This window comes from Corvus moneduloides, chromosome 3 (assembly GCF_009650955.1).
Source record: "Corvus moneduloides isolate bCorMon1 chromosome 3, bCorMon1.pri, whole genome shotgun sequence".
NCBI lineage: Eukaryota > Metazoa > Chordata > Aves > Passeriformes > Corvidae > Corvus > Corvus moneduloides.
The window spans coordinates 87,609,005-87,621,715 of record NC_045478.1 but is presented as its reverse complement, the minus strand read 5'-3'; the positions used below and the strand labels follow the sequence as shown (position 1 = coordinate 87,621,715).

General features: G+C 37.6%; 1 protein-coding gene across 4 annotated transcripts in view; it reads left to right on the top strand.

Annotated features, from left to right (window-relative positions):
* CNST (consortin, connexin sorting protein) overlaps positions 1–12,711 on the top strand; it is a 58,617-nt gene that overhangs the window by 32,574 nt on the left and 13,332 nt on the right. For 3 of the 4 annotated variants that reach the window (XM_032102622.1, XM_032102624.1, XM_032102623.1), the window contains 2 exons: positions 3,162–4,033; positions 11,514–11,649. In XM_032102622.1, the coding sequence (XP_031958513.1) occupies positions 3,162–4,033; positions 11,514–11,649 (1,008 nt within the window). The remainder of the gene's footprint in view (positions 1–3,161; positions 4,034–11,513; positions 11,650–12,711) is intronic. The other variant, XM_032102625.1, reaches the window with a different exon arrangement.

Sequence of the window (12,711 nt, the reverse complement as noted above, 5' to 3'; positions counted from 1 at the left end):
CAACAGTAGCCTAAATGCATGGGCCTTCTCACTGAAAACTTAGAATGCTTGACTTCTGCTTTTTGGGTGGGTTTTTTGTCTACAAAAAAAAAAAGAAAAATGAAATTAAAAATGAGAAGTAAATGTGTAAACTATTACTTTTCTTATATATGTATCTGCCAAACCACAGGAAGAGCAACTTAACTCATTTAGCTGCTAGTAGTAGAAGTCTGACTTACAGTAAGACAGGAAAAGGAAACTCTCAAGAGTTTTGAGAACTGGCCTTCATATGGATTCATATTAAATAAGAATGTATGTAGCAATTATCAATAAGAATATATAAAACGAATCGTAGCAATATCTATATTATATTGTAGAGGTTGTTGCACTGCACTATAGTAGCATCTTTGAAGTGAAATCAAACTTCCCTGCTAATCTAAAGCAAAAATTACTCCATTGATCTGCTGAAGGTATATGGGAACATTGTTTGAGCCTCTATAGGCAATTGATCCTAAGAATTCACAATTCCTCTCTCCTGGGGATACAGCAACCAAGAAACAGCTTCATAAGAAGTCATCCAGTCAGGATTCCTGGGACAGTACCTAAATTAGTTTTCTGCCCTTCTGAGCAAGCGTTGTGAATGGTCTGTTCTATTGCATTTTACTTTCTGGCAGATTTTCACTCTGAATCTACCAACAGAGAATTTGGCCCTTAAAGCTATGTGTGTGTGTATATTAAAACATGAGATTTATTACATCCTTTACCCATGAATTTCTTCAGTTTCTGACTGAAAGCCTTAATAGCCTTAGCATTAACTAAAGATAAATTAATGTATTTCATGAAGACTTTTCTAGTGAAATACTGAATTTAACAAAACCCTTAGCATAAATTTGCAGTGTGTACATACAGACCTGTTTCCAAGGTGGGGAGGAATTCTTTATGCCCTGTTTTGTTTTAGGTCCTATGGGATTTGTTTTTAATTGGGAAAAAGGAAAAAGATGGGGAAGTGTGAATTCTCCATTAGTAGATTGCTGTAGATCAGTACTCTGTCTGCTAGGCTGTCTTGGATTAACAGGACCAAGTGGTGCCTACGGGTTTCTGTGATGAACAAAGCACGTGTTGATTCTAATGCAACTCTGTTGGGGGGGGGGGGGAAAGAATCATTTTTTTTAAATGACCATAAATGCTTTTGCTGCTAAAAAATTTTCGGTAGACACTTTGTTGTACCTGTCAGTCACGTAAAAATTGCTTCCCCTGGTGGGTATGTCTTCAGTTAACTTAGTATAGGCAAAGGCATCTTTTCTAATTAAGTCTTCAAGTATTTGTCTTAGCTTGCCTTCAGTCTTTAGTGGGCATGGGTTGTCTGAAGTAGTTGTAAATATTGAACACTGCTGAAAACTTGATGTGTATGATCACTGCATCCCAGTTCTTGTACATCTGTGGTTAGATAACAGTGCTAGGATCATTTATTACTTTCTGAGCAACAATGTCCTGAACTCAGGGGACACCTTTCACCGTAAAGAATCTGATTTAATTTCCAATTCCATTTAATCTTTGTTGCAGTTGGGGCCGCCAACAAAGATGCCTGTTGTAATGTGGATGTATCCACTAGGAAAAATTGACAGATGGTAACAAAATCTTGTACCAATAATCCAGGCTGTGTTTGAACTCATGACCTGTATGTGAAGGGCTCAGTATCTTGTTACAAATCCCTTGAGCTATCTACTCATCTGTGTCTAATTTTTAAAAAGTCCCTGTCTCACACCTATTTCTTCTTTCAGTGTTTTACAGAAGTTAGGTTCCTTGTACTCTTGCTTTCTGTTAATGTCTTTCTGATACTTTTTCCATATTTTGATTTGCTTGAATATTTTTTTTCAATTTTCAAGTCTGTCTTTTTCGTGCTACCTTGAATTTCATTATCCATTAAAAGGGGGTTAGTTTGGAATTTAATAAAATTGTCCAGTACAGTGAATTAATGCAAACGTTTATTTTAAGAAATGTTACTATTTCATGTAACAAGTTTGGGAAATTGCTCACATATTAAGTGGGGTTTTAACAGGTGAGGAAGGATGAAATTGGCATAGACATCTTCAGTCATTCTTGTGAGAGCTCAGTTAAAAAGGGCATTGTTTGGTATCTTCATTAATCTATTCATAAGACCTTTCTGCTCTTCACTATGACCAAAAAATGCACATTAGTGTTTAAAGTTATTAATTTGTTGTTTGAGGTTATTACTATTACTGCAACAGTAGTCCTATTATAACATAGTCTTAACTTAGTTTTTATTTAAGTATGGAATAAAAGGCAGTTTCTGTCATTGCTAGCTTACTTTGATATTTAAATTAACAGTCCCTTTCTCTCTTCATAAGCCTAAAAACAAGAGTCTTGACTTCGAGTTTCTTGTAATGGTTAATACCTAATAATTTTCTAGACAATTTGAGCTAACATCTAGTCCTTCATCAGCAGATCATGCCAATAGTAGGTGAATTCACAGCCTATGTAGAACTCCTTGTGCATCTCTGAAATTTCAGATAAGAAAATATAATTTTCATATATATTGTAAATATGAATACAGAAATAAGTTGCATCAAATTGCATTTTTAATATGTAAATTAACATACTGATCCAAAAAGCAACATCTTTTTATGCTGTCCATTTATGGGAAATGTAATTTCTATTTAATTTAGTGTTAACCAAAGGAGCTAGTGATCTGTGAATTTAAAATTTATTAAATTAGTATGATTTCAGCTTCTTTAAAGGAAATGTAAATATCTCCCTATGTGAGAGATACACTGGCATCAAGATACAGCTTTCTGTAATTAAATGCATTTGCCTGAACTCCAGGCCTCTATGAGATGACTCACGTAAAATATCCATTAGAAGAAAAGTGACTGTTCAGAAAAATACTTACATATTGGGAGCAACTTTTTTCAGAAGGACACTAAATCATGTGCTTTGCCTGCAAAAATGTGTGCAAATACTTTTTTTTTTTTCCTGAATCAGGAGTCAGAGACTACTAACAAAAGTTATCCTCACTGGGGCATAAAATACCTGCCCTTTATGGGAGTGCATTTTGAAGCATTAGGTTACAATGTTATCAAATCACAGTATACTCTTTCCCCCCTGGGCTGATGCTTTGAATCATTTAAAAACTCTGGAACTGCTTTTCCTATTGCACTTAGGTACTGAAACTTATCCTGGCGCTGGACCAAAGAAAGAAGATAAACAGCTGAGCACTGTTTGCCCAGGTGAAAACAAAACTGAGGGACAGACAGAGGCAGCGAGTCTTCGGGTAGCTACAGGAAAGGACCACATGGAGGAGCAGCACTGCAGTGCTGAATCAACATTGAAGCCACACGCCCAGTCCACAGGGACAGTGGGCAGGCCTTCTTCAGGCTGTTTATCATCTGGGGATGCTGGTAAAGAGAGCAGTCTGCGGCTGAGGGAAACACAGCTCTCCAAGGATGCAGTGAAAACAGAAGGGGCTGGGGAGCCTGGAGTGAAACTCCCTCTTGAGCCAATGGTAGATGCTTTGGATTTAACAGATGCTGATTATATACCTACTAATTTGGTTCCTTCTGATAAAGATGTGCCAGCTGATAGAAGTCTGCTCAGATCAAAACATGCTGCTGGGTCTTCAGAAATTGCTAGTGACCAGCTTGGAAACAGTGATGTAAAGCAGCAACAGATAGAGCCTGATGATGATGATGAAAAGTCTTCATGGCACAGAACTGCATCAGATGAATGCTCTGGGTGTAATAAAGTGTCTGAGCATGAGAATACTGCCCATTTACGAGTGTGTGAGGAAATACAGAGAGCAGCAGGACAGGAGGAGAGGGTCGGTAATGAAGAACAAGAAGATTTATTTCTCAGATTTTTGAATGGTAACATAATAGACACTGAAGAATCTGCAAACTTAGCAAACCAAGAGGACTTTGACACTGTTCCAGATATTTCACCTGAACGAGCGTCTTACAACTCCCTGGAAGCTTTATCACTAGATGACAGCTTTTCTTCTCTTGATGAACTTACAAGAAGGATAGAGATTACTGAGGTAAATGTTGTGAATCCTATAAAATCTTTCATGTTTATCTCAGTTAAAATATTTTAGATATTGACAACTTCAAAAAGTGTTAAATATTCCTTTATGTATCACTTTTTCAAATTGAAATCTATACTTATTTAGTTGTTCTGAGTTACTCATAAAAAAATTTCATTTTGCCTCTTTCTCCTTCTTGACTAGCAGTGCACTGTGTTTCTAAAAATTAGATTGATCTTATATATAAGTGTGATACCTGGGGGGTTTAATTTTTTTTTATTCTGACAGAGGCTGTTAAGAGATGTTCTCACAATTCCTATAAATCAAATTTTGTGTCAGAGATCTACATAATGCCTATGATGCACCATCGTTCATTTCTATGCATAGAACAAAGTTTGCTTTTTTGTGCCTATTCCATATAAGTGAGAACTACATATATATAAATTCTGTATATGAATGAATGGGCTTCTAATTTTGTCAAGTTTAAGCAGATCTGTTGTTCAACTCAAGCTAAAGAGCTTCTAACCCTGAACCCACCTTTGTTAAGCACTGCTGATAGGCCTGTAACGAGGGTGAGTGCTTCATAGGCTAAATTGCTCTTCTGAAAATAGAGAAGATTTATTGCTTTGGGACTTCTTTGGAGAGTGTAATGATGACATCTTTGCTTTATTTGTCTTCTGGTTTTGCTGCATTTGCATCCATGGGACCTTAAGAGCTTTTTTTTTTAAATGAAAAAATGAGTTTATTGTGAAATGATGTTATTTCAGATGCTGAAGGGGGAAGACTTGTATAAAGATATCTTCTTAGTTCTTCTCCAGTTTTAAGGTATTTAACAATAGACTATCCCTTGGCAATAAAGTTGCAGTACTTCTCTATAGATCAAGCTAATGCACAGAGACCAAGAGCCCCCACAATTGCTCAGGGACAGTGGCCAAGCAGGGAACTAAATATTGCAGATCGATGCTGATGTTATTACATGTTTGGTAAAGTCTCCAGAGCTGAAAATAGAGCGTTTTGGGTTTTCTCCCCACCTAAACAGTTTCTTACGTCCTTTCCAAGATCGTGCTTCTTGTCTTTTTGTGGGCTCTCAGGAAGCATGCCACATACCAGGACTGACAGCCATGTGCACAAAGCTGTACACAAGCAGATGTGGAAGTGCACATACATGTTAATACATGTATCCCAAATTTTCAGCTAAATCCGTTGGCTTGTGTTCACTTAGAGGGTGGTTTTGAAAAAGAGTGTTTTGCTGACAGTCTGTGCTAAGCCTGTATACACGTATAACAGAAGAGAAATTTAAGTATCATCCCTCAGTATTAAATTTATTTTGAGCCCACTGAAAGTTCAGCATTTTAGCAGAGGAATACTGTTCTGTTTCACATAGATAAAGCCTAAATTAATCCAATAGCATCTATTTTTAAAAAGCTGTGTTTATGTCATTTGTGTTTCAGAGGATGGGATAGGAAGCAGCATATTGATACTGTTAGAAAAATTATGCTTGTATTGATTGTCCCTGTGACTGATGATGATGCTTTACAGGGCATCTAATTTCAACTCTGGTTTGCTCTCCTGGTGCTGGGACTGCCAGTACTCTGATGGCAGAGTTGAGTCTCTGCAGAGGAAAAAGTACCTTGAATTTTTCTGTAGAACTTTTTCTGGCCATATAAGGCATAATGTTGGCTGCGTTGGTGAGAGGCCACTTAAATCATTCTTAGCAAGAGGCCTGAGTTTTGTGTGAGTCAAGGGGCTTAAATGGGAGAAGAGAAGAAGGATTAATGTCAGTACCAATTAAAATTTGTAATATGCAGCATCTGGGGTTGTTTCGCAATACATGAAATTTCTAGGTGCAGCAGGGTGAGTTAAGCACACCAGCTTATAATGTTTCACTATATACTTATATTATGTTTTTCCAATTAATCTTACCACCCATCAGTAGCCTAGGGGTTGGTTTTCAGAAGGGGTGAACACCTACAGCTTTCTTGGAAGACGTATTTGAAAGAGTTTGGCACCCCTGAGAAAGCAGCATTGTTCTTGTTCTGTTTTAGTGCTAAAATAAGATTGCACTGAAGTTTTGACAAGAAGGCCGATCTTTGCACCCAGCTGTAGCACTTCTTCCTTTCTTGTCCTCTTGAAGGCTTTGAAATTGCATTGTTCAGGCTATGGCAACCTAAGAAGATAACAGTGTTCTCATACAGTGGTTGTTAATGAGTTATCTAGAAAATACATTGGTAACCACATGACTGAAATGAAATTAATCACATGAAATGTACCAACATGGCAGTAAAAAAGAAAAGAATAATCAATTTGACTGCGATAAAACTTGTCATGGAGTGAGTATTTACAAAACTGCCACAAACAAATTAGAACGGAAGGTGGAAGTAAAGATAATTTTGAAATAACCTGGGGACAAAACCCATATGGTAAGACAAAATTTCATTAATGCTCTTCAATTGGCATGTAATAATAATTTATTGAAAATGGGGAAGGGTGGATACCTGTGTATGTATTTACAGTTAGGAAGTTTTGCTTGGCTCCATATTGAGATCCAAGAATCATCTCATGTAGTTTTCTAATTTAGATACTTTGTCACTTTCTTTTAGTTTATAATTTACAATAACTGATTACAGGAGTGAAAATTCACCAGATTCTGACTGTGGATTTAAATAATTGCAAAACTGAAATAGTAGTTTTCATATTGTACAGGCCCTTGTACTGAGTATTTCTTCACTACTACAAACCACGTACAACATCATGCCAATGATGGAAAACCACAGTCATTTTATAGAAACAAGATTCATACAGCTAACAAAGAGCTTTGAAGCACAGTCAGCAGTTGGCAGCAACAGATATCAGAAGTATATAGCTCTTCTCAAATATCTTTGCTATCATTTCTATGAGAATGAAATGACACACCACTGGCAAAACAAATTTTAACCTCAGTAAAGTTCTATTTTGCCGTATAAAATAAAAGGTTATAGCATAAACTTTTTATGTGAGTGCCAGGGAAGTGAGTAAAATCTTAAAGTTCTTCCTTATTAGAAAATTGTAATTGGAAAATTCTTTTTAGAAAGCAAAGATAGCGAGACTGTCTACCAAAACAAAGTTTTTGGATGGCAGTTTGTATACCATGAAATGAAGTCTCCACCTATCTGTACTAGGTTTGGAGCCAATGTTTTGGATCCCCTGTTCTCTTGTCTGGCTTGGGTCCTGTAGCTTTGAGTTTGCAAGAACTGTGCTTCCATGTGAAGTGCTTACACCGTATCTGGGGGATTTGTTGCTGTATCAAGGAGCTCAGGTACTTGCATGGCAAGTGTTATCAGCAGGAAAAATAGTTACTGTCTGTAGCTGTGGTATGAATACTGAATCTGCTAAGCTAGCTCCTTTTCAAACTCGAATTACTCACATATCTAATGTATTTTATTAGCAAAGGGATTTGTCTGCTCCTTTTATTGCAACACAGGGCAGTCTTGTGTTTTGTCATTTTGTGGATTACTGCTTTAAAAAATCTGGTATTACTTGTAATAAAATTATAGTTCTTTGCCAAGTAACTGAATAAGGAATACAGCCTACAGAAGAATACACAAATGAAACTTCTTGAGTGGTTCTCTGCATTCAGACCAAAACACTTCATATAATGAGCTCTTCTTCCTAGTTCCCAGTTTGTAGTGCCTTCATCTTGGGGTTGTTATTTATGTCTCTATGGGACAATTAATTCTAATTGTCAAGTTCAATCTGTTTTCTCTAAGAACTTGAAGTACAAGGCCTTATTTACATAGTTTTGTCCAGTATGTTTATATATATATATATATATACACACGCATAATATTTGTTGAAAATAAGCACAGTGTAAGAAGCTTTTTGATATTTTATTAGCAAATGCTGTTTTAAACATAGAAGAGACAGGTAATTTGAGTTTAAGTTTATTTTTTCTGATTTTGCAACCTGGTTATTAAAATTTATCTGAAAAGTGTAAAAGCTTTCATTGAAGCAGATTTGCTTTTGGCTAATGGTGGGGAAAAGAGAAAAACTTTATTTAACAGAGTTTCAATTAACCAACAGTCATTGCTGCTTTCTTTTTTGCCTGTTTGAAAATGCCACCACACATCTGCATGCCACTTTCAGTTCCTGTACAGTGATTATAAAGGCTCCAGTCAAAAGAGTTTGTGAAGGCCAGCAGAGCTGACTGAGTAAGCTCAGTTACATAGATGCTCTAAGACCATCTTTTGTTAATTATCCATCTTAGAATTAAAAAAATATCTGATGTTTCAATAGGGTCCTCTTTCATGTAAGAGCCATTTGCAGAGCAGTCTGGTGCAAGCCTGTATTTTTCAGTGGTTCAACTCAACCCTCTGCTTGACTTGTGGTCAACTGTATTAACCACAGTTCCCTCGTTAACTTATTTAAATAATATATTCTGCCTTTTTTAATTCCTCCTGCCTCCTGAAGACTGGCATGTAAAACTTTGTCTTGTATGGCAGCTAAGTCCTTCTCCTTGGATGTTTAATTAGTGGAAGGTGGATCTAATATAATCACTTTGTATATTGCAGACAAAGACAAAAAACCTTAACTGCATAACTCGTGAAATTCAAAGGCAGATGAAGTATGGAAGATGAAGTATAGTCATGGCATGGAGCTGAATCAGGAGAAGTTTGGGTTGGATATCAGGAAAAGGTTCTTCACCCAGAGGGTGGCTGGGCGCTGGAACAGGCTCCCCAGGGAAGTGGTCACAGCGCCAGCCTGACAGAGCTCAAGAAGCGCTTGGACAATGCACTTGGGCACATGGTGTGACTCTTGGGCTGTCCTGTGCAGGGCTGAGCTGGACTTCAGTGATCCTTGTGGGTCCCTTCCAACTCAGCATAGTCTATGATTCTGTTCTAGGTATGAGTTACATGTCATGTAAAGGGGCCATTTTTCAAAGTACAGTTTGTGGCTTTTGTTGGGGTAGGGGAGTAACACTAGCCACACTGATTTTATTGCAAAATCAAAAGCACTTGCTTTTTAAGCAAAAGAGGATGTTCAGAATAGAGAAACGTGTGCTGTGTCAAATTAGTTCTTTATACATTTAAAATAAATTCTGAAATGTAGCCATGTAGGCTGACAGGGAAAGTAAATGAGCCTCATTGTAGCAAGACTTTCCTCCACAAAGCCTTTTATGTAACTGTAATTACTGAAACACATTTCCACATAATCCTGTCAAGGATAGCCCTCTGGTTTTAAGCTTGGAGAAGACCTGAGTTTGTGGCACTGTCATTCAGAAATGACCAAGAGCCAACAGCAACAATGAAGTGCCTCAGGTTGGAATGACAACTTGCAGAACAGACCACCACATCTAATGTGCGGGCAGACTGGTAGGAATGCCCTGCCATCTCTGGGTGACATTGCCACCTTGTGCAGTCCAAGCCATTTGGGAATAAGCATTCTAGGCAGCAGCCAGTCTGCTGTGTGGGTGGTGTGGGAGGAGCTATTGATCCTCTTTTATGAAAGCAATGCTGTAAGCAGAAGCTTAAAATAATCTACTTTTCTAAAGGATATCATTTCATCTCCACCCTTCCAAATAAATAAGTCAAATTAAAGCGCTCCTACATAATCCCCCTTCCTTGTCACAACAAGGAAACATAAGTGTTGATTTTTCTGCTGGCCTGTTAAATTTTCGTGGCAGTTTTGCAAGGCCAATTTAACATTACCAGTAGAAGCTTCACCTCAGTGCACTCGTCTGTTGTGATGAGACACTTGCAGACTATTATTTCTGGGTCATTTGTGCCAACTACTGGTCCTGTGGATGTTGACTTAATTCATTTCCACCGCCTCCACCCTTTCACTACTTTCCAAGCAATTCCTTGCATTGTTTCATTAAATAATCCATTCAAGCTCTTGAGCAGATAATCAGAAGGAAAAGTGAGTATCAAAAGTGGTAACGTGGCAGAGATCAACTTTATCCTCTCAGTTGTGATTTTGGAGAAGTTATTAGACTGTAGGCATACACCCACAGTGCCCAGCTCTGAGCTGTGCAGGGGAACATTATTTGTCCATTCAAGAGCTATAAAATACTCCCAGACCAGAGACCTGCAAGTGTAATTGCCACATTTCTCAGTTAAATGTTGCAAAGGCCAAGGCTGCTCCAGTGCCTATTGGATTGTGCCTGTCTCTGGCTGTGTGCAATGCACCGTCTCTCTGACTACAGCATGCATCGATGCATTATATAAGCTCGTAGCATGAGGCAAGCTTAAGGACGTAAGTTATGAAGTTGTTTGTTTTTTGGTTATCTACAGCTCTTGGAACTGCAATGCAAACAAGTTTTTATGAGTGGTCTCTAACTTATGTTATCAATAGACTTAAGCGGTCACTTGTCTGCAACTACAGTATTACTTGGAAAGCTGGGGGGTTTTGAGTTTTTGTGAAAATTAGAGGCATTTGGGGTTGTCTAATAGATGAGTTACAAACTCAGTTGTAAATGTGATATGTTTTATCTGTAGCACAAATGTGTACATATTACTTTTCAATTTAACAAATGCTACTGCTGATCGATAGAGTTAGTTTTTAAAAGTCCTACTAAGATCTAGGGAGAAATAATCATGACTTTTTTTGAGGCAAGGATGCTCACAAGGTAAAAAAAAGGGCATGTCTAAACATACTTTCTATTTTAATTTCTGTTTATTTCTAGCACACCAGGAACTACTTGCTTAGGAAAGCATTTTTCTCCTGATACTTCACCTACTTTCATTTCGTTAATAACTAGGAAGTTACAGACTGCTCAGCCATCCCAGTATGGCTTAGCTTATATTATTGCAACTAATCCAAATGCTATAGCAAAGAAAAGAGAAGGTGTACTTTATTGACTTGTTGACCATATTTCTGTTTGTGCAAGCTGTTTGGGTGACCAGCCTGTAGGGAAGGATTTTTGAGCTGCTGCTGTATCCAGAGAGCTTATTAAAATGTGGAGCCGGAATCTATCCAGAGCACTGGAGCTTTCTTTTTCCCTGGTGTTCCCTCTCTTTGGTTTTGTAGCCCTGCTGTAGCTGCTTGTCCCCCCTGGGGAACCAATTGCAGTGCTGGAAAATTAATCTCGCAGTAAGTATTTGATGGTCTCTGCAGGATTATATCTTTGGAGAGGCAGCAGCAGTGTGTCATTGACTTCTTATTGCCCTCTGATCATAGTGATTTTGACACAAATCTGCCTCACCACTGCCCCAGCCCATGGGAGCTTACAAAGGAACACAAAGTACAATCCAAGCAGTAAATGTGTGTGTATTTAACTTTGATAACAATTAAGGACAAGCAGTGTCAATAAGCAGCAGAATGACCCTGCAGCTGTCCTGTGTGTTCAGGACTTCATGTCTTCAAGAAGGAGCTTTCACAAGTGCTGCAATGTTTAAGAAAAGTAGACTGGAAACCATTTATTAACTGTTTAGCTTGTGTCCTCCCTGAGTCACTGTGAGAAATCGAAGCATGAGCTCTATTTAACATCTCTTGTGCCACTCACTGACTTTCCTGATAGATTGCCCCAGTGGAAGGATTGGTGTCTATACTAAAGAAGAGAGATGACAGGGATGGAAAAACAATTGCTCAAGTCCAGCAAAAGCAAACAAAGAGAAGAGTAAGATTCCAAGAAATGGAAGACACATTGGATCAAGGTAGTTTAAAGCTGTTAATTCATAGGTTGCCCTCTTGGGGTGCAAATATTGTCAATCTTTTTGTTCACAGCAGCAAAGCAGGCATTTATTGAACATACTCTCTTGGTTTTTTAAAACTTAATAAGTAAAGGTGATTGAACAAAGATTGTTAATCTGTACCAGGTTTGCGTAACAAGAGTACAGAAAGATACAATAAGCACACTTCTTTTTTAAAGGTTGGTTGAGAATGAAGTCACTGCTTTTTTCCTCTAGATGAATGATATACAAGTGACAGATAATTGAAAGCCTTTCATTAATGTTCATTGCTTAGAGGTGGGTGGTGTAGGCTTTCTCCCTAAATCCATTTAGGTAGAGGGATGCAAAAGAAACAAGTCTGTTGTGCTTTGTCCATGGGTACATTTCCAACCCTTTCTAGTAGGCCATGGGAGTGGAGATGTCAGATTTTAACCTTGCTTTATAATTTAACATCCATATGTATTTGCTAGCTGTCGTTAAATCCAGCTTTACACCTTACTGTCTTTTTGATGGGCTAAATAGCCTCATGAGAAGTACAATGTTATTTTGTTATGCTTTTTTTTGGAGTTTAAGATCTCTATTATTCAAACTGAAGAGATATTAAGAAAAATACTTTTAGTTGTTAATGATACAGAAAGTGCTAGCTACTGTGTATGCCAGCCACTAAATGGTATAAATTAGTGCTGAAAAGTGCATTAGCAGCCTAAAAGAGACCCTATCACATCTTTTTCTTGAAATTATGTTAAAAGTATTCATGTTTTATTTAAAATTCCAGTTAGAGTTTTTTCTATGGTTTTTCCCCAAGGATTTACTGATCCAAAAGCAAAGTTGTTTTATAATAATAACAATATTATTATTATTACTACTTTAAATCTGATTTCAAACACACATAAAAAATCACTTGAATGTTTCTTTTTAACCCATTTCTTCTCCCTGGTGTAGAGTGAAGGGAGTATAGAAATTTTCTTAGAGCCACGCCAGTCTGACAGAAGATGCAGATGTTGTTTGTGCATACAGATTAGCAAGGACTGGTGAGGTTATGAGGAT